Here is a 21996-nt window from a genome sequence, read left to right as displayed (position 1 = left end):
GAATTAAAGGACATATCAATTCACCATTCATAATAATAAAAATAATAATAATGGAGCAAAAATATTTTTTGTTTAAAAATGGCAACAAAGAAATGAATATAATTTAAATTCAAAATTTAAACAAATTATTATTTGATTCTTAATTGTGAAATTGTTCATTGTAAAATATTAATAATAAACATTTGTTAACATTATAATACACTGAATTATTTATAAAAGCAATGAAAACAAACAATCGTTATTGTTGCAAAATATTAAAAGTAAATATTTTTTATTCATTTAAAGTAAAAAACAAAACAAAAAAAAAAAAATGAAAACAAACTTTTTTAGCATAAATTTATACTCCTAACAATAGTGCTTTTTTTTAAGAAAAAAAAAAAATGAGATTTAATATTGGAATAGTTTTTATAAATTTACGATTGCATTCTTCATTCAGCAGCATTTCTTAGTCTTGTTAATAGACTATTAATATGACTTGCCTAAAAATAATTTTATAATAAATGAGTGAAACAAAAATTTAAAAAAAAAAAAGAAAAAAAGGATAAATAAGTATATGCTGATAAGATTGATTATTAATTATTGCATTTATTTATTTTATTATTTTTCAATTTTTGATAAGATTAGCTTACAATTATGAAAATTTATTGAAATTTAGCAAAAAATTTACTTTTGATTATATTAAAATTATTTTTAATCATTAAAATATGCTACATAACAAATTTATTTATTAATAAAATAGCAAGAAGAAAAAAGATATTTTTCAAATTTTCTTTTCTTTTGCATTCTTGTAGAATTGTGAAAAAAGCTAGTAAAATCAGTGTAAAATGATTAAAGTAAATTTTAGTAAGTAGCAATTAGTTTATTTTATTTATTTATTTATTTATTTTTTTTTTCGAAGAAAAATCTATCCAAAAAATCTATTTAAAGAAAAATTCTATTCAAAAAAATCTTTTTAAAGAAAAAATCCATTTATTATTATTATTATTATTATTATTATTATTATTATTATTATTATTATTATTATTATTATTATTATTATTATTATTATTATTATTATTATTATTATTATTATTATTATTATTATATTGAAGGCTTAAATGATGTAACATTTTGATATTTTTTCAATATTTTAATTATTTTTTTTTTTTTTGATAAATAATAAAATTTATATAAAAAAAAATTTGTTTAGTGTAAACAAGAAAAAAAAAATTGAATAAAAAAAATAAAATATTAACTTGAGGTGTACTTAGTGTAAGGTCGACATCCGTTTTTGCATATATTTGAATATATGGTCGATCCGTTTTCATCATCCATTTCAAATTTTTCAACGAATAACTCTGGAAGAGATTTTTCGTCTGAGCATTGATCAAATGTAAACCATAATCATTTACACCGGCATGTACAGGTACACTAAGTTTCACTGGCTGCAAATAATAGTATTAATTAGTTAATTAATTAATTAATAATTATAAATAACGAAACGAGAAAGAAATATCAAAAAATCAAAAATATCATTTACTTCTTTAAATCTAATAACAATTAATAATAATAATAGGAAAAAGAAATTACAAAACTTCTGATTTAATAATAATTAATAATAGTAAAAGGAAATGTAAAAATTATTGTTTTAAAGTAAATAGCTATTGTGGTAAGAAATGTTTACAACTATTTATTCTTAATTATTATTAATATTTTGTGACCTCTTTTTTTTTTTTTTTTTTACAAATTACTTAATATAGTAAATTAATTATGTAAATATAAGTGTGCGTAAAGTACTTACATGCATATGAATCAAAAAATATTGTTAACTTAACAACTTTTATTTTTTTTTGACATGAAAATTAATAAAGAGTAGGTATTAATAAGTGATTTCTTCATCTATTATACTATTATCTCATATTGAAATATTCAAATTATTCTTATTTAATAAATAAAATATCTAAGTTTAAAAAAAAAAACAGTATTGTATAATTTTTAAAAATTAAAAACTTTAAATAATTATTTATTATTCCAGCATAACAACCTTATTCATAAAAGCGATAGCATCAAAAAATGTTGCACCATAAACGCTGAAACGCCAACAAATTTGTAGAAATTCTTGTTGTAATTTAATTAAATTAGTTCGTTTTCGTGTTTGGTGCTCAAATTCAATTCGTGAACGCATTTGTTTTAGTGTATTTGCTGTTGTCGGTAATCGATGTATGGGTATTACAGATGCTAGCATTTGATCACTATAAATTAATATATCATTTAAAAAAAGTCATTTAGAAAAAAAAAAAATATGAAAAAAAAAAGAAACATTTAAAGATTAAAACTTATCATTAATATATCATCGAATCTTACCGTTAATATATCACTAAAACTTATCATTAATAGATCATATCATTAATATATCACCAAAACTTATCATTAACATATCATTAAATCTTATCAATAATATAACCTTAATACTCATCAGTATATCACCAAATCTCTATCGTTAATATACCATTAAAATACATCATTAATATATCACCAAAACTTATCATTAACATATCATTAAATCTTATCAATAATATAACCTTAATACTCATCAGTATATCACCAAATCTCTATCGTTAATATACCATTAAAATACATCATTAATATATCACCAAAACTTATCATTAACATATCATTAAATCTTATCAATAATATAACCTTAATACTCATCAGTATATCACCAAATCTCTATCGTTAATATACCATTAAAATACATCATTAATATATCACCAAAACTTATCACTAATACACCATTAAAACTTATCAGTATATCACCAAAACTTATCAATTATACCAAAATTTTCCACTTTTTTTTGTTCATTTTTTATATATTTTACTTGTATAAAAAAAATAAGAGAAATATCTGAATTAGTATATTATATAGTAATATAATGATTCTTCCTATCTACTTATATTTAAAAAAAAAATTTTAGAAAACTTTTCATCAAACTATTTATTAATAGAATTAAATGCATTTAATAGAATTAATTCATTGATAGAATTAAATGAATTCTTTTAAAATTAAAACCATAGAAAAGTTTTTTTTTTTAATTATTAAATTGTTAAATTATTAAATTATTTTGAATTATTAACTTGTTATTAATTTAAAAAGTTTTACTTTAATTGAATATTAACACCATAAATAATATGTAACATAATAGCAGCAAGTGATGTGAGGTCATGATCGGAACATGGATATAATCCTTTTAAATAATTCAAACGGCATTCTTCGTACAGTAGTGAAAGTGCCATTGGTGTTAATATCGCCTTAATATATCAAAATAAATAAATAAATAAATAATAATAATCAATAAATAATGAAATAAATATTCTAGTTAATTTAATTTAGATTATTCTACTTAATATTACATTATTTAGATTAATTCATTTTAAAAAGCTTAATATAATTTCTACAGCTTCTTTTTTTTTTTCATTTTTCCAACTTATTATAAAATATTATTAAAAAAAAAAATAATAATCTATAAATTAAGATATTAAATTAATGAGATTTTAATTGGTGATAGTTTATACAAATTTCCTTTTAATTTCTTAAAATATGCATACACCTCCTATGTCTATTATTTTAACTTTAATATATCAAAATAAACGATAATAATAATACAATAATTAATAATAGCATATTCTAAATATAATTTTAACTTTAATAGACATTTTTTTTATTTTATATCTCGATAATCAAAAAAAAAACAATAATAATATGATAATTAATAATAGCATATTCTAAATGTAATTTTAACTTTAATAGATATTTATTTTATATCTTGATAAATGTAAAATAAGAATCCTTTTTTCTTTTTTTTTTTTTTTTTGCTATTAAAAAATGATCAAAATGTATTTTTAAACAAATGATAGCAAAATAAATTAAATTTATAAGAAATTATTATAAATATGGCAAGAAAAAAATTTCATGTATTCCATTTGAGATACATAATTTTAGCATATTTTAATTTTGATAAATTTAATTTAAATAAAATTGAATAATAATAATAAAAAGCATTTTTACCATTTTTTCCTTTTGTAATGTTAAACGAGCATCACGACGGAAGAAAATTTTCGGTGCATCATCATCGTTTGATTGAAGTATTTCATTTCCAAATTTTGCTATTTTACTTTTCCATTTATTCATATGCAACATAGGTTTATGATCTGCTTTTAATTGTAAACCTGAAATTTTCATTTTCATTTTTTTTTTTGTGATAGAATTAGAAAAATAAAAGAAAAAAAAATTGTTTGGATTTGAAATTTCACATTTTTTGTTTATAATAATTGATGAGATTAATTTGTAAAAGTTGAAAGTTTGTGCAAATTTAAAAGAAACTTTTTGAAGCATTTTTTTTTTTTGATGTTTTTTTGATTTAATTAAATTTACTTAAACGATCTGAACAAATCCACATTGCAAATAATTTCCCACTATCACTATTAAATTTCAATTCTTTGCACATTTCCGCATGCAATTCTTCAGCTGTTGTATCTTGGCCATGTTTTAATAGTAATTGAGCATTACCACCGTCCATTAATTCCACCTGGAAAAACAAAAAGACGAAGGAAGCACAAGGAAAAAAAAATGCAAAATATCATTTAATGATAATAATAATAATGAAATGATAACACAACAGATGCATAATGATAAAATGATAGTATGATAAATTAATGATAATGAAATGATGATTATAGCATGGTAAATGAAAATGATAGAGTGATAGTATGATAACTTAATGATAATAAAATGATAAGTTTCAATTATAAATATCATGAATAAATGAATGATAAATTTCAAATGCAAAATTACTAAACGAGTAAAATGAATGGAAAAATTGAATTGAATTGAACTGAATTACTTGTATTTTATTAAGTCGTTTCCAATTGAGTAATAATTTTGCCACTTTTTGATATTCTAATTTAGGTACACATGCGCAAATATCTATGGGACGTCGTCCACTATTATCTTTTGCATCCTCAAATTAAAATCAATCAATAAATAAGTAATAAGATATACAGTATTAATATTTTAAGATGTGTTATATAAATAAAATTTCAAAATATTGTTTAAACAAAAAAGTAAAGTGAAGAAATAAATGCATACAATATATGACTAAATGTTATAACGTACGTGTTACGTAATAAATATAATCACGTACTACGTCAATTTTTGAATGTGAAAGCAATAATTCAACCATATAAACATTTCCCTGTAATGCTGCAAAATGTAATGCTGTTGAACCAACTTTATTTGAAGCATTAACATCTGTACCTTGATGCAATAGTAATACCTAAAAAAAATATTGATTAATGATTTAGCTATTTAATTCTTTTATTAAATTAAAGTTTAAATACAAAAAGAATTAGATAAAAATTTTATTTTACAATGTATGCTTATAGCTTATTGTTATAAACTAATATCATTTCCAAAACTAACTAATTTCATATTTTTCATAAACATTAGGAAAATATTTCATATAACTAAAGTATATTATTTATAATGAAATTATTGATTACAACAAAAAAAAAAATTTTAATTCGTTTTTTCTTTAAAATTTCAAATTTTCAAATAATTGTAAAATTTTCAAAAACCAATTTATATATAAGCAATACCTCTGTTGCTCGTAAATTATTATAAAAAACGCAATAATGCAATGGTGTCCATGATGCATTATCTTTTTCATTTGCTGTCATTCCTTGTATCAATAATCGTCTACAATAATTTTTTTTTTTTTTTTATTAAACTTCAAAAGTTAGATTTAAAATTTAGCTTAAAATTTAATCTTAGAAACTTGATTTAAAATCGTGAAATTCAAACTTTTATTTATTTAAAAATATATTATTTAAAATTAAAATATTTCACCTTATATCATCAACATTATCATCATGTGCTGCTTTATGTAATGGATATTTTTCGGACCAACATTCACCATTTGAACTTGATGATGATGAGATATTTTCTCGAGGTGTTACACCTTTTGCATAATATTGTAGCTATAAACTGGTTAGCATTATTAAATTATTTATTATTATTAAAAAAATATATATATATAAAAAAAACATAAAGTATTATTAAATTATTTAATGTAAAAAAAAAAGAAAAAAGAAGCATTTTTTTTTTCACTTTTTAATTAATCAAAAAAAAAATTCAATTCTTTTTTTTCCGATGTAATTTTGATATTTATTTTATTTTTTTTTTGAATCATACATAAATAAACAATCATATAATATGTTCCAGTTAAAGATGAATTTATTAAAAAAATAAATTTTGATACTAAAGAATAAATAAATTAATAATAATGCATATAACTCTTTTTAATTAGTTAATAATGCATATACTTTTACATGCTAATAATAGTAGCATAATTTTAATATTTTAATTTCGAATTAAAAAATAATTTTACAAAAAAAAAAAGAATCATACTTTTACATGCTAATAATAATAATAATAACATAATTTAATATTTTAATTCAGAATAAAAAAATGATTTTACAGAAAAAAAAACGAATCATACTTTTACATGCTAATAGTAATAGCATAATTTTAATATTTTAATTTCGAATTAAAAAATAATTTTACAAAAAAAAAAAAGGAAACAAATATTTGATGATTATTAACCTCATTGGCATTATCATAGTGTAAACCAGTACCAAAGATTGGATTAATAATAAACATATCATATTTTTCATAACCCATCATTTTTGCTCGTGCATTATTACTTCGTCTTACTTCGTCAGCTAAATCGCATGATTTCTTTGTACTACTTGAATTTCGATCGTAATCCATTATTCGTCTATAAAAAAAAAAAATTAAATAAATGTTGAAACAATTTTGTAAATTATTTAAAAATATTTTCCTTTTTTTTACGAATAAAAATTTTTTTATTTATTTATTTTTTTTTTTTTTTTTTTTTTACAAATAAAAATGTATAAAATGCAATTTTAAAAAAAAAAAAAAAGAATTTTAATAATTTTCTTCTTCTTTTTTTATTCTTTTAATATTGACTTTGCTTAATTTTTTTTTAATTAAATACTAAAACAATTTTGTAAATTATTTAAAAATCATTAGTAATATTTTTTTTTCCAGATAAAAATGTAATTTTTTTCAAAAAAAAAAAAAGATTTTAATCGTTTTTTTCATATTTTTAATATTGACTTTAATTTAATAACTTGAAGTAGTTTTATTTATTTATTTTGAAATACATACATTACAATATATGAATGATAAAATATTTTTTTTTTTTCTTTCTCAAAATTAAATAATGAAATAACAAATTAATTATGCATTTTGAAAAAAGAAAATATTTATAATCTTCCACATACATTAACAATTTATTTAGATAACTTTTAAAAGTTATCCGAATAAAAGTTGAAAATAAAATTAAGAGCAAAAAAATTTTCAAAATGCTAAATGCTTTTTCACTTGTGACAGAGTGTGGATTGTTCATGTTCATAAGCAGGATTATGCGCACATTCTCGAATTCGCATCTTTGCAGGTGGTAGAAAAAAAAATCGAGCAAGAAAATTCGTATTACTACATTGCTGATCATGAAGCCATCTAAATATATTCATAATTAAATATTTTTTTCATTAAATAGTAATCCATAAAAAAGTTTTGCGTCTTTGTGCAATTAGAAATAAACAAATGAAATTAATTGATTAAACAAATAAATAATATAAACAAAATAAATTGATAAATAAAGTAAACAAATAAATTAATTAATTATAAATAGTATTCATGATAGATTTTTTGTATCTTTATGTAATTAGAAATAAATAAATAAATAAAATTAATTAAATAAATAAAATAAAACAAAACAAATGAATAAATAAAATAGCGAATAAAGTAAACAAATAGATAAATTACCTAACTAATCAAACAAAATAAATAAATTAATTAATTGGTTAATTGAATAAACAAATCAATTTAATGAATAAACAAATAAATAATAAAAAGCAAAAATTTTCATTTTTTTTAATTTCGTTTTTCTTTTTCGATAAATTAAAAATAAGAAAATGCTTTCCATTTCTTTTTTTCTAATCTATCAAGAAAAATAAATGAATGCTATTTTCCTGAATACTACGATTTATTGGCAAATCAATGAAGCATGTTATATTTACAAATTATTATCAAATTAAACTTGCACAAATTACTAGTTTCATCATTTATAAAATTTGTTTAATAAGCATAGAAGATGAAAGGAAGCAAAATAAGCAAGAAATACCAAATTGGTTAAAAACAAAAGTTAAACCTTTCAAGTTGTAAAATACAATGACATGTTTCCACCGAGAAACAATTGGGTTCAATTTGACAACATTTGGAAACAGAGGAAAGTGCTTCAAAATTGCCAATTTTAGTCAGTTTTGTAAATTCATCCTCTGCAAATTTACAATAATACATTGATCTTTTAATGATAATTGAAATTTGCCAAATAAAATTTAACAATTATAATTTATTAGTTAAATGAAAAATGCAATTAAGCGAATAATTAATATAAGCTTGATTTTGTAAAATGAGTCAAATAAAATTGAAAGAAGAAAAAAAAAACAATAAATACAATAAATAATTCCAATTTTGCAAAGTCAATAATAACAGAAATAATTAGCATGAGATATATTATTATTTAGACTTGCATATTTTTAATAGATAAACTATGCAAGAAAAAAAATTTGAATTTTAATAAACAATTTCAAAAAAAAAAAGAAAACACCGTTTTCAATAAGTGGAATGCAGTATAATGAAAATTGTACAGATGTCGTATTTGATGACCTGTTTTGCGACATTAACTCATTATCATGCCATAATGGTACTTCAAATGCTCGTCGTGGCCATTTTCTGAAATTTGTGGGTGAAATAATCAGAAGCAATAATAATAATTAATGTTATTATTGCTAATAATAATAATATCAAGGATGAGAATATTGCTGCAATAATAATAAAAAATAAATAAATAAACAAATAAATAATAAATAACAAATACTAATAATGATAGTAAACAGATAAAAAATTAATCATTAATTATTAGTATTAGTGATGTTATCACATGATTATTAGCGTTCCGTTATCACAATAACTATAATAAATAATCAGTGATGTATTTAAGAATGGATGAAAATAGATAAAATAATAAGAAACAATTGTGCATTATTACATGAATATTAATAGTTAAAATTAATAAATTTATCATTTTCTTATTAAGAAAATGAATTTTTTTTCTTGAAAATATCAAAAAATTTATATTAAAATATGTGACAGAGAGAGAGAGAAAAAAAAAAAAAAAAAAAGAACCACCTGCAATGATATTGAACAAAACGTAATGCTATTTCACTGGGATCATCATTAGATGATACATGACAACGAGGTAATTGTAATCGAATTTCATGTCGTGATGATGAACAGGGCTCATTAACGAGAAATACCTTAAATGCATTTGCATTAATTTTATCGAGTTTTTTGTCTTGCATTTGTACCACAGCTATTGCTATTTCCATTTTTCGAAAATATAAATCCTGAAATAAATTTTTCTTTTTTTTTTTTTTCTTCAAATTATTACAAATTAGTTTATTAAATATAAAATACATAAAATGGTTAACAAATTATATAAGTAACATATTAATTTACATTTGAAAATATCAATAAATTATTTATTTATTATATAACAAATTTACTTATATAATATTTATTTGATAAAAGAAAAATGGAAAGATAATAAAAGAGAAAAGATATATTTGTGATATTATATAAGTGCAAAGAAAAAAAAAAAAGAAAACAAAAATTATGAATGAAATGATAGCTGAGAATTAATGAAGATGATAAATTGAAATTTTAATTAGTGGAAAAATGGTAATTGGAATAATAAAAATATAATTGAAATAAAACTGAATAATCGAAGAAATGATAAGTTTACTGATATGGATTGAAACAATGATGAATCAAATTGGTCGATAGGTGAAAAAAAAAAAGAGAAAAAACGAAGAAGGAAAGATAGGAAGAAATGAGAAGAAAGAAAGGTAAGGAAAGTAAAGTAAAGTAAAATATTTCAAAGGGTGTGGTCGTCATTTTCCGCTCATATAATGTCTTCTTTTCAACTATCACATACTTTTGCCATTTTTTTTTTCACCCCTTTTTTTTGTTAATTTTATTTTTTGAAAATTTTTTCATGAAATGAATGAGTGAATAAAAATTTACACAATAACATATCCAATGAATAAATTCATGAAAAAAAAAAATGACATACATGGATGAAAAATAGTTTTTAAAGAAATTAGTGTTGAAAAATTGATGATTTTTAAAATAATTTTATTTCTTATTTTGTTTCATTTTCTATGATGGCTATTAGATCGTAAAAAAAAAAGAATCGTTTTAGGGACAAAAAAGACAAATGATTAATCATTGAATGATATTGGTAATTTAAGTAATATTTTGAATACTAGTAATTTAATAATATGTAACAATATTAAGAATAATATTAGTTATCTAAATAAAAATACATTTAAAAAAATATATAAAATAAAAAAAAATAGGTAATTTTTATTTCAAATTTTGCCTCTTTTCTTATTTCGATGTTTTTTCTAAATTGATTGAAATATAAAAAGTTTGTTTCTGAATATTTATTATAAATAATTGTGTATTAAAAATCTGGTTGAATATTATTGTCATTAAACTCACTTCTTGTCACCAATTGTTTGTCAAACTTTTGGCTCTTTGATTTTTATTTTTTTTATTTTTAAAACAAAAACAAATTTCTCTTATCACAGACAATACAACAAAATAAGTAAGTAAACTTAGTACTTGCTCTGCAAGCAATAACTATGATTATTACATTTATATGGACTAATTTGATAAGTTAAATCGTAATCATTATCAAGGTAATGTTTTACCTAGGTAATTCAACTCTAATTTTTTCTAAAGGTAAGCTTGCCAGCCACCATATGCAGCAAATAAAAGTAACACGTGAAAAACTAGCAATATTAATTGCTAGTTTTTTTTTTTTTTTCACAGCCTAGGAGCCAAGCCCTCATCTAATGGATGAACCAAATCCTGAGCATTTTAACAGCAACGATGGCACCTTGACACGTTGACACATTGAGAATTGAAATTACCACGAATGCATTACCTAGGTAATAATGCATGCTTAAGTGATGCTTGATGCATTCATTATATGTATAAAATTATATGTGTTAAATGCATGCCTTTTGCAATGAAACTTTTATATCTTTTCTTCTTATTTTTTTATTTTCAATTTAGTTTAATTCAATTATTATTTCCCCATTTCTTATAATTTGCATGGTTTATTTATTATTATTACTATTATTATTAATATTCTTCTTCTTCTTATTATTATTATTATTACTATTATTACTCTGCCTTAATACGCATATATGTAATGTTAATATCAATAATATTAAAAAAAAAATGTTTAATATATTGTTTAATATATTAAACATATTAAACATTTTTTTTTTGTTTTATAGTTTCTGTATATTAAACCTTGTTTAATATACAAAAACTATTACAAATTTTAAGATTTTTAAAAAATTCAAAATTTAAATTTGAAATAAAATTTAAGTTTTTTTCTTAAATTGAATTAAAACCATGATTAATTGAAAATTTTATTAATTTTGCTGATGAATTTTTGCGCATAAGTGTACGTACGACGTATGAGTATGTGTAATTTTCTCGTCTTTTTTTTTTTTTTACTTTTCGCTAAATCCTTGAAATTCTTAATGTTATGTTAAAAGACACACCCAAATCATTGCTGATTGATGTGTATTTCTTTTATTTTTTGTCTAAATGTTCCAGAAAATTGTTTACTTTTTTTTAATGGCTTTTTTTTTCACTACCATCATTTCTAAGGATCATTTGATAATTTAAGTTTGGTGAGAAATTGCAGCATTCAGCATACTTATGCATAATATAATGCAATATCAGTTCACTGAACATAATAAAATAGAACAGCATACAAATAAATAAACAATAGCTAGCTATATCATTACGAAGAAGAAAGATGTTTACAAAAAATTTTTATCAGGATTTCATAGTACAGGAAATATAAAATTATTGTTAGTTAATTTTCTAGAAGAAATAAATGTCATATATTTGACATCTCCAGAGTTAAATATAATTATGGAGCAAGAGGAAGAATTCAACACAAAAAAATTATCGTGGGAGGTGAGTTATCTTGGTAGGTTAGTCAAAAATATAGAGCAAGAAACGAAGAAATAGTTATTAGAGTTACGTTAACTCCAATAATAATCGGTGTAACATACGTTTGTTAAATGACAACGTTTGAAATATTAAATTTCATTAGGACAACATGATATCTGTAAGTAAAAGAAAGTAAATGAATAATATGTAATACTTATGAAAAGAAGAAACGTTAGGTTTGAAGATAGTGGTGACTCCTGTTGGATCCCAAATAAACTAAAAAAAAAAAATACCTCACTTATGTTTATATTTGTTAAGAGTTGAGAATGGTTTACAACAGAATTACAATGGATGATTACAATAGACATTACATTAGCTTGCAAAGAGACATTACATTAGCTTGCAAAGAGACATTACATTAGCTTGCAAGAGACATTACATTAGCTTGCAAAGAGACATTACATTAGCTTGCAAAGAGACATTACATTAGCTTGCAAAGAGACATTACACCAGATGTTCATTTGCATACATGACAGATGCATACTGTACAGGGATTATAATAGGATCAAAGCGGGAGATTAAAATGTGAGTTTTTGTTAGATCAAGATAACAAAAGGGAATGCAATACAGCTGAGAAATCTAATATTCCTTTAAATGATCCATAGTTAAATTATTCATAAAATTGCTAACAAATATTTACAATTTGAATATATAAATTTATTTTATTATTTTATTTGGAATGTCGCAATAGTGAATTCGCGGCACATGTTGCAAACATATTAGTGGTTTAAAAAACCGATCTGTGATGAGTTTGTGACGACTGAAGGATTGTTTCAGAAAGTCCTCGTATCTCGGGGACATTTCTATTGGAGTAGCCAACGTAACCATCCTTTTTGTTATAAGCCAAGCCAATGCTTACTATATGGGAATTACATCCATTGTTTGAGTCAGTTCTTAAGTATCAGTAAACTTTAATTCGGTTGCTTTTAAACATTAATTCAATTTTATGGCAGTGGTTAGCAATGTATTTAAAAGTATTCGTGCAATGATTTTACTGGTAGCAAAGAGCAAAATTGACAGTTCAACAGTTCGACCAGTTGGACTTTTCTCTTTTTCTTATAAAAGGCGATAGTAAATAACTGTGGTAATCCGATAATTATAACTCATAACGAGTTAGTGAATTTTAGAGTAAATGCTTGGCTTCTATTTTGGAAACATTCGTATGGGAATGCTTTCAAGCCTAGGTTCTTGGCAGATTTCATCTGTTGTACAGCCTTCAGAGTCTCTTCCGAAGTGAAAGTTACATTCAATTTAATTTTCACTAGTTCTTGAGTGATGTGTTGAACTGCTGTGTCATTAATTGTAAAACTGTTATTGAAGAAAGATTGGAAATGTTCGGATTATCGGTTTAAATTGAAAGATGAGAAGCACTTGGCTACTGGTTTTGGAGCTTCAAAGTGTCTTCTATAACGTTAAAATTTACTTCTTACTATACAAAGAGTGAAAGGGAGGGTAGAACTCTTTACTTATGGATAACGCGCTTAAAAGAGATCCTTTGGATCTATTTTCTCAATTTTTCTAATATTGTTCAATAATTTCGATCAGTGATAATTTTTATCCCAACAAACTAATAATCAATCCCAACTATAATCTTCGCTGCAAAATTTTATGATTCCTATTCGACTCTAGTGGATTCTACTCGAATCAAACCATATTTCATGGAGATAATATAACAATGTAATTACAAGTTTTCAAATATTGGACAAAAAATCATAAATTGTTTTCAAATAATCCATAATAAATTTGATGATTGAAAAGAAAAAAAAAATTGTAATATATATATATATCACTAAAATAGGTTATTCAAATTTATATGAAGGTAATAAAGTTTTGAAATATGCGAAAATGTGTTCAAATTACTTGAAATTATTTGAAATGCATATAAACTGCTTAGAATAAATTGAAAAGTGAAATATATTGTAAATTGTTATAACAATATAATACGAAATAATATAGTACAAAAGTAACGGAAGATAATATAAAAATGTAAGCCAATATTGGAATAATTTATTGATAATAATGGTAACTGTAAAAATGATCAAATGTAGTATATTTTGATTTAGTACAAAATTAATTTTTTTATTTTTACTTTTATTTTTTTTTTTTTAATACAATGCAATAAAATCTATTACAAACAATAATCAAATATACATATTTTAATAAAGAAATGTTGCGAATTTCAAATATTTTGTATGTGAAAGCAGTAGCTAATAATATTGAAAGAGAAAAAGAGAGTTTAGAAAGGAATAAGCAATGTTTGAAGAAATTCTTGAAATATTAGATAAACAAAAGATTGAAAAGAGAAAAGTAACAAATGATAAAAAAAGAATGGAATTAGATTGATTGAGAGTTAAAATGAATTTACAAGAAATTTCTCATAGGAATATTTTTTAAATTTAATTTCAGAACTGAAAATTTATCTTTGGAATATTTTTGATTGTTAAAAGTTAAAAAAATTAAAAGCAAAGGTCAAAGAATGCTTGCAAATTAAAGATTAGAGATAAATAGATATGTTAAAAGCTAATAATAATATTTCATTAATCAGTGATGAAAAAAAAGTGCTCTTCTTCTGTTTTTCATCATAGATCACATATTCTTTATCTCTTCAAAATATTAATTTTTGCAAAATTTAATTTAATTAATATTAGATCAGTTTGATTTTACACAAATATTATCGATGTTAATTATTAGATGAAATTTTCTAGTGACTGTTTTTTCAGGTAAAATGTAACACAGAAAAATTTCGGTTTTATCTTTGATACTCTTTGATCTTAATACGAATTTCAGGCTATTTAAAAATATTAAAATCTAATTTTCAAACAAATTAACCAAAATGTTATTTGCATTATAACTGTATGCAGTAATAATGAAAATTTGCTTTTGTTTTTTCACATTTTTTTACATCTATAATAAGACAAATTAGTTTTTTTCTAGAATAGAAAAGTTATTTAATTAAATTAATTTATATGAATTTCTTTGCTATATTTTAACAACAAATTAAGAAATAAATTTGCAAAATTTTTGTAATACAATATTCTTTGAGATTCCATTAATATTGATCATTTGATTTATACTAGAAATAACGCCAAATTATGAAAATATTTGTACGAAATTTTCACATATTTCAAACACTGATAATAATTGTATAATTAAAGTTGCCTCAACAACATTTATACTTATGTTAGAAACAAAAATCTTAATAATTTTATTACTTATATTCTTTCGAAAATAATTTACAGATGAAAAGAATAAATTAAAAATGATATTTTGTTGTTATAACAATTGAATCAAACATTTTAATTATTATTACCACCGTAAGAATGATTACTGCATCGATTATTTAATTCTAACATAACAAATTTTTTGTGCCATTTTTTACTTCTTTAAAATTTAATTATTTTTCTTGTAGAAGCCCAAATTCAAATCAATCTGTTCAACAAAACTAATAAAAAGATAAACAAAAAGTATAAAAAACCACTAATCAATCAACATTAGTTGTTATAAATAAATGCCAAAACAAACTTACTAATTATTCTAACTGAAGAATAATTTATACTTTGAATTGAATAATAAATATTTCATTAAAATTGTTTTAAGGTAGGAATTAAGTTTTGAATTTTTCCAAATTTTCACAGTTATTTATATTTACGTTAACGATATATTCTTGTTAACACTTAAAAAAAAAAAATAGATAACCAAATATTTTACTTTCATTATTTTTAATATATTGCATATAAATTTGACAATTTCCCGAAATCTTCCTGAATTCATTGTGCTAATGATCGATAGTATAAACAAAACATTTCATCTCATTACTGTTATTTTCAAATTTTTTAACATTTTCAAAATATCAAATCTAAATTCTCATTCCACATTTGCTTTCATCCTAATTTTCAAAATTTATTTTGAAAAGAGAAAGAAATGAAGCAAACATTTCATTTAACAATTAAAAACAATCATAATATTTCCTTGTGATATTTCTTTCGATGAAATAACGGGAAAAAGTGAAAAATTATCGAATAGCAAAGAGAAATTAATTTATTAGCACAGAAGCAAAAACCTCGAATAAACAATATGAATTCAATGAAAGAAGAAAACATTCCTCTGAACATTTCATCGGGATGTTTGCAGAAATTTTGATCTATATCGATTTGTCATTTGAAAATCTGGCAATAGATAAAGCTGTATTTTTTTGATGCTTAACAAACTGGCGCTGCTCAAAACTTTTATCATTAATACCTGGAAAAATTATTCATATAGCATGATTTCTGTGAAAAGAAACAATCACAAAGACACAAAATAATAAATATGGCATCACTATCTTTCTCAGAATTTTTTTTTTTTTTTTTTTTTTTTTGCTGAAAAAAAACTAAAACAGAAACGAAAAAACACACAACTATACATCAATGTGAGACACCGAAAATGACAAAACCGGATAATGTTCAATAATACATACCAAGATAAACATAACCTCGACATATAATGAAAATCCGGAATGAAACAAAGCACTAGTTTAACCACGACTAAAAATAAATACAACAATACTTATTACATCTATTATAGCACTATAATACATAAAATTAAAAAAATTAAAACATAGTTATAAATAGTTTCTACTATGTACTATTTCAATATAACCTTTTTATTGTTATTATTATTATTATTTTTAACAATAATACGTTATAAGACATTTGTAGTCAATAATTTTAATAAAACATTTATAAGTATAAGAAATTAGTAAAATATGGATAATATGCTGCAATTTGTTTATTTCGTAGTCCCGTGTCAACAATCTTATCATCCCATTATCACCGCAACACAATTATTCCTTGTATACAAGAAAAAACTAATATCTTACACTCACTCAACAAAATTTAAAACCATTCTTTACATGCTTACTTATGCTGGTTTAATCGATGTGATAGATTTAACATAAAATAAATAGAAGAAATCTAGGACACATCATGTAAGTAACCATATTTTAAGGTAAAAAAAAAAACAGATAACAGTAAGAATGAAATGGGAAAAAATTATAAAGAAAGAAAAATTATTGGAATTATCAACTCGAAAAAGATCAAAAAAAGTACAAGAAGATATCTCTGTGAAAAAAGTGTTAGAGGAAAAAATAAAAAATACTAAACTTCGCAAGATTTCCATCATTAAAAGCCTCATCTTATTCTCATATGACTGTCCCTTTTCTTTAAACAAGATGAGATGAATAAAATCAAATTATAATACTCCAACCATCTACTCCGTTGTTAATCACTAATTAACTCAAATTGCTAAAACATCATGTCATCTATCCCTCTTTTTCCCAAAATCATTCATTTTCATAATATGCGACAGCAACCGAATTTGCTAGTTCAACGATAAAACGATCTAGCCAGGTGACAGAGTTTGGAGCAATACTGCTACCTTCCAAGAAGCCAAGATGTCCACCATGTTTTGTGAGAACGAAGCCAAAATGTCCATTTGTTGCAGCTAATTCTCGAACCGGATGCCAGAGACAAGGTGGTATAAGCGGATCATCTAACGCATTCACGAAAATCTGAAGCATCTTCGATTTGTATTACATTAACAAAAAATCGCATTTTGCAATTAAATATTCTGTCTTCATCTTCATTAGTAGCTCAGTAGTTAAAAATACGAGAGAAACACTTACCAGTGAGCTAATAGCAAATGATTTAAGTCTTATTATATTGCACCTTATCCACATTTTGCCTTTTTTAAAATTTCATTTCAAATAATTCTAGTGCTGTCATAAACAGATGACATAAGACGAAAAAACAATCAGTAGTTAATATTTATTATCTAAATGAGATAAAATGTTGTCAAAGGACAAAAAATTGGTCATTTCCATTTGAATAGTTAGGTTTTGCTTCATTCATTCATTAAAAAAAAAAAAAAACATTTACCATTGGTATTTTAATCTTCGGAATTACTGATAAGGAACTGATGTCCCGATAAAATTCTTCCACACTTTCGTAACCCAATATACGGCGAGTGTATGAATCATCCAGTGCCATTATTGACGTTGCTGCCCACAAGTGCTGCAAAATTTATAGTTAAAATGAATTTTTTAAATTGTCAAAATATGGGGAAAAAAGAGAAAAAAATCCAGATAAAGTGCTGGAAATATACAATCATACAACAATAAAAAACTACTTACTTGTTCATCTATTAAACCTGTTCTGACGTGCGGTGCTACTGCCATATCGTAATTTCTTCTTAGCAGTCGTTTCATATTTTCCGTTATCAAATAATTATATGCTCGACGACCATTTTCCCAATTGTGATACAGCGAAAGTGATCTAAAATCAATTTCCAAAAAGACAAAAGTTTTTTTCTTGTTTAAAATGTTTTCCTTTGTTTCGATATGCAACATATATTTCGAGGGCATTGTTATATCTGAAAGAAAAGCAATAAAAACATGAAAAAACACAACAGGAAAGAAGGCAGAACAAGCACGAGAAGGAAAGTGTAACAATATGCTAGATTTCTCAGCATTTTGTTTGCAAGATGCAAATAGAAAATGAATATTTAAGTTTAATGAAACATGAGAAAATTCCGAATTTTCAAAACATTTCAAAAACGATTTCATAAAATATTGTAGGATGATTATTCCAACAAAAGTTTTAAAATCCAAATACATATCTTAAAATGAAATGATACATTTCGGGAGGGGAATCGAGCATTTTCTGTCGTAATAATTAAAAGTAACATAACATTATTTTTCCGAATTTTCGAGCAAATAAAATCTATTATAGTAAAAATGTTAAACAAAATTAATAAAGAAAAACCAACGATGTGGCACAATATCCCTGTGCAACAGAAAGTCCAGCAATAATTCGATGCTGAACACAATCGGACGATAATTTAGCAATCATACGAGTGGTTATATTTGCACCCATACTGAAACCAACGCAAAAGAAACGAGTGGACGGATATAATTCATGTAAACGTGCCATCATCTCTTCCATTTCTTCTGTTCCACCTTAATTTTTTTTTTTTTTGCAGAAAGGAAAATTAAGTTCTGTTGGGTTTGAATTTCTTTCTTTGCAAAAAAAAGGAAAATATTCGTTGCTTAAATTATTCAAAATTCAAAAAAGTTTTTACCGCAACCATTTCCTTTTCTTTACACGCTGCAAAAAAAAGTTATGGTTTAAGGCAAAAAAAAAATTATTTTGTAGTGGATTCAAATAATTGAATGACCATCCAATATTAATTTACTTCCAATAATAAGCAAGGTTATCTGTTGCATCAAAATAACAGTACAAAATCTGTATTATATTGAAAATCAACTAATGAAGAACTATAAATTTATTGTTACATTACAATCATACCGCTCTATATTATAATAATTTCAAACCAACCGTAAGAAAATATACGATTTGATGTGAGCGGAACATGCTTTAGCGCGCCAAGATGATTCAATACGGCACAACGATATCCATTTTCCTGAGCATAATGAACACAAGTGCGGATGTAATTTGATTCACTCGTATTCGCAATACCGGGACATAAAGCTAGTGTTAGGTCTTCTGTAAAATTCGATGCTCGAAATTACAAAAATTTACGAAAGCAGTTCTCAAAGTATATGTCAAAAATAAAAACAAAACAAAAGCAAGCAATTAACTCCATTTCAATTCTTGGCTGGAAATATTCCTTTCATTTCTTCGAATGTCCATAATTTTTATCTATTATCATCTATTAATTAGAAAATAATATCTTCACTTCTCAAAGAATGCGGCTTAACAGGTTCGAAAACATCAAATACGACTGATGCTCCATCACTCAGCTTCACAACATGCCGACAATCGTAAGTCCGGATGAGTGATGCATGCCCGAACAGCCCGTATGATGCTGTTTGTAGATGACCACTTCGACCCCATAGTAACGGCGGTGAGTAACTAAAATTTGCTAATAAATAGGTATGATAAAAATTAAATTTTAATCATATGGAATTTGGTCCTTATCAATGAATCTATTGAGTAAAATTCCGCTCTTTAAATTCTAGCTAGTTCCATTGAACATTAATACATTCTAGAAAAGAAATTAATAGTTCTGCATTTCAATTTATATCTACATTATAAATGCAAATATACTTATTCGGTGCACTGAAAAAATGCAAATAAATGCAAATATACTTAATCAGTGCACTAACATTTCGTTCAGAATGGGACATCGATTTAACATATCACCGATCGATATTTGATTCTTGCTAAGTGTTGTCTTCTGCATATATGTTACCCAGGGCTTTTCCGGATAACTCAGTACATTGAGAAAACGGATTAACGCAACAATCAAAACAAATGCTCCAAGCCAAACATAATTCGACCAAAAATCCGTTAATGAAACCCAATTTAGAAGCGACTCTAAAAACGCCATTGTGTTTGCTACCGCCATCAATTTATGTTTTCTCCTGCTATCAATTGGCCCATTGTCTTCCTTAGAAGTGCGTTCGCTCCATTCTGGAAAATTTTACAATTTTGTTTTTGATTGGTTGGAATCAAAATATTTCAATACCACATATGCGAAAAAAAAAAATCAGACGATAAAACACAAATCAAAACAAGTGAAGCAACTGATAAGCAATTGATAAGATCAATCTGAAAAAAAATCAAAAAAATTTCGCGTGTAGAAAATGAAATTGAAAAGAAGACAAACTTTACATATTTTATAGCATACCAAATTAATACTAAATTTCCGCAGAGATATAAAGAAAAAAGGAGAGAAAAAAATCAAAAAAGAAAAAAAAAAACAAGAAATGAAGGAAACTGCTGCAAACAGGAGTTTCGAGAAATAATTTGAAAGAAATATGATGGTAACATTTGTATAGTTTAAATCTTTCAAAGAAAAATAACTGAGAAGCAAAGGAAAAAATTTTTAAATTTTGCCCATGCACGCCCATTCTTTGAAATTTGTAACATCACCCTTCCCCACCCATTTCCCGCAATTTTAACACCCATAAAAGTAGCATAGATGTAAAATACATCGATAATTCTAGAAATGATTTCGCAACTTGAACATGAGCCTCGGGCATTTTGCATTATGTGACACAGTGAAAATCGTAATCCCAGGAGTTCCGATAATACACAAACTTATATTGCTTGCTCGATTCGTCTGAATTGATTAAGCACAATCTAATTAGGGTTAATTAGAACTAGGTAAGGAAGGTAGTATTTCTGAAATAATGAGGCTTAAATATAAGTTATTCACATTACTCTAAGTTAAGGTAATTTAAGATAATAGAATTAAGGGATTAGAAATCCTTGAAGCTTAAGAATAATTTCATGTTAGTATACGTTAATATATTGAAATAATTTAAATTTGATATATTTAAAAATTAATAATAAAAAAAGAAAGAAGAAATTGATGTATTAAAAAATGAAAAAATATAATATATATTGGAGTAACTTCATGTTGATAAATGTTGAAATAATTTAAAAATATTCATAATATCTTATTGAACCTTTTTTTTTTTTTTAAAAAAAACAATAAACGTCTGCATGAATTTAATAAGTTTGTTTTTTTTTTTTTTTTTTGCAAGAAATATTAATCTCTTTCAGAAAGGTTTTTTTAAAAAAAAAAAGTATTTACGCAATTAATTAAGAATAAACTAGCTTAACATTGTATTTTGCTGCTAAGATATTGGTTGCATTAGTTTATAAAAAATTTAATATTTAATATATTTGAAAAATATTTATGAAATTAAACTTAAATAAATGAATAACTTAATATTTTCTATTTTAATTTAAATTTTAAGA

General features: G+C 23.5%; 3 protein-coding genes across 3 annotated transcripts; 1 reads left to right on the top strand and 2 right to left on the bottom strand.

Annotated features, from left to right (window-relative positions):
- Nucleotides 1-428: 428 nt before the first annotated feature.
- Bma-kri-1 (Uncharacterized protein) lies at nt 429-9513 on the bottom strand (the record flags this gene model as incomplete). Its single annotated transcript, XM_043080808.1, has 15 exons — nt 429-479; nt 1236-1424; nt 2024-2231; nt 3140-3288; nt 4046-4206; nt 4412-4565; nt 4881-4997; nt 5181-5312; nt 5635-5734; nt 5885-6015; nt 6641-6815; nt 7445-7579; nt 8274-8400; nt 8733-8857; nt 9314-9513. The coding sequence occupies 15 exons, from the start codon at nt 9511-9513 to the stop codon at nt 429-431; spliced, it is 2154 nt and encodes a 717-aa protein (XP_042936742.1).
- A 3567-nt stretch (nt 9514-13080) lies between these two features.
- On the top strand, nt 13081-13501 carry Bm1125 (Uncharacterized protein; the record flags this gene model as incomplete). The annotated part of the gene is made up of 2 exons (XM_043080807.1): nt 13081-13115; nt 13357-13501. The coding sequence occupies 2 exons, from the start codon at nt 13081-13083 to the stop codon at nt 13499-13501; spliced, it is 180 nt and encodes a 59-aa protein (XP_042936741.1).
- A 4048-nt stretch (nt 13502-17549) lies between these two features.
- Nucleotides 17550-20635, bottom strand: Bm8501 (UPF0017 protein CG3488, putative; the record flags this gene model as incomplete). Its single annotated transcript, XM_043080806.1, has 7 exons — nt 17550-17777; nt 18145-18279; nt 18399-18540; nt 19034-19223; nt 19603-19770; nt 19964-20139; nt 20394-20635. The coding sequence occupies 7 exons, from the start codon at nt 20633-20635 to the stop codon at nt 17550-17552; spliced, it is 1281 nt and encodes a 426-aa protein (XP_042936740.1).
- Nucleotides 20636-21996: the final 1361 nt, after the last annotated feature.

The sequence above is a fragment of the Brugia malayi genome (assembly GCF_000002995.4).
Source record: "Brugia malayi strain FR3 genome assembly, contig: Bm_v4_Chr3_scaffold_001, whole genome shotgun sequence".
Classification (NCBI taxonomy): Eukaryota; Metazoa; Nematoda; class Chromadorea; order Rhabditida; family Onchocercidae; genus Brugia; species Brugia malayi.
Note: the sequence above shows the minus strand (reverse complement) of the source record. Positions and strands in the feature narration are given on the sequence as shown.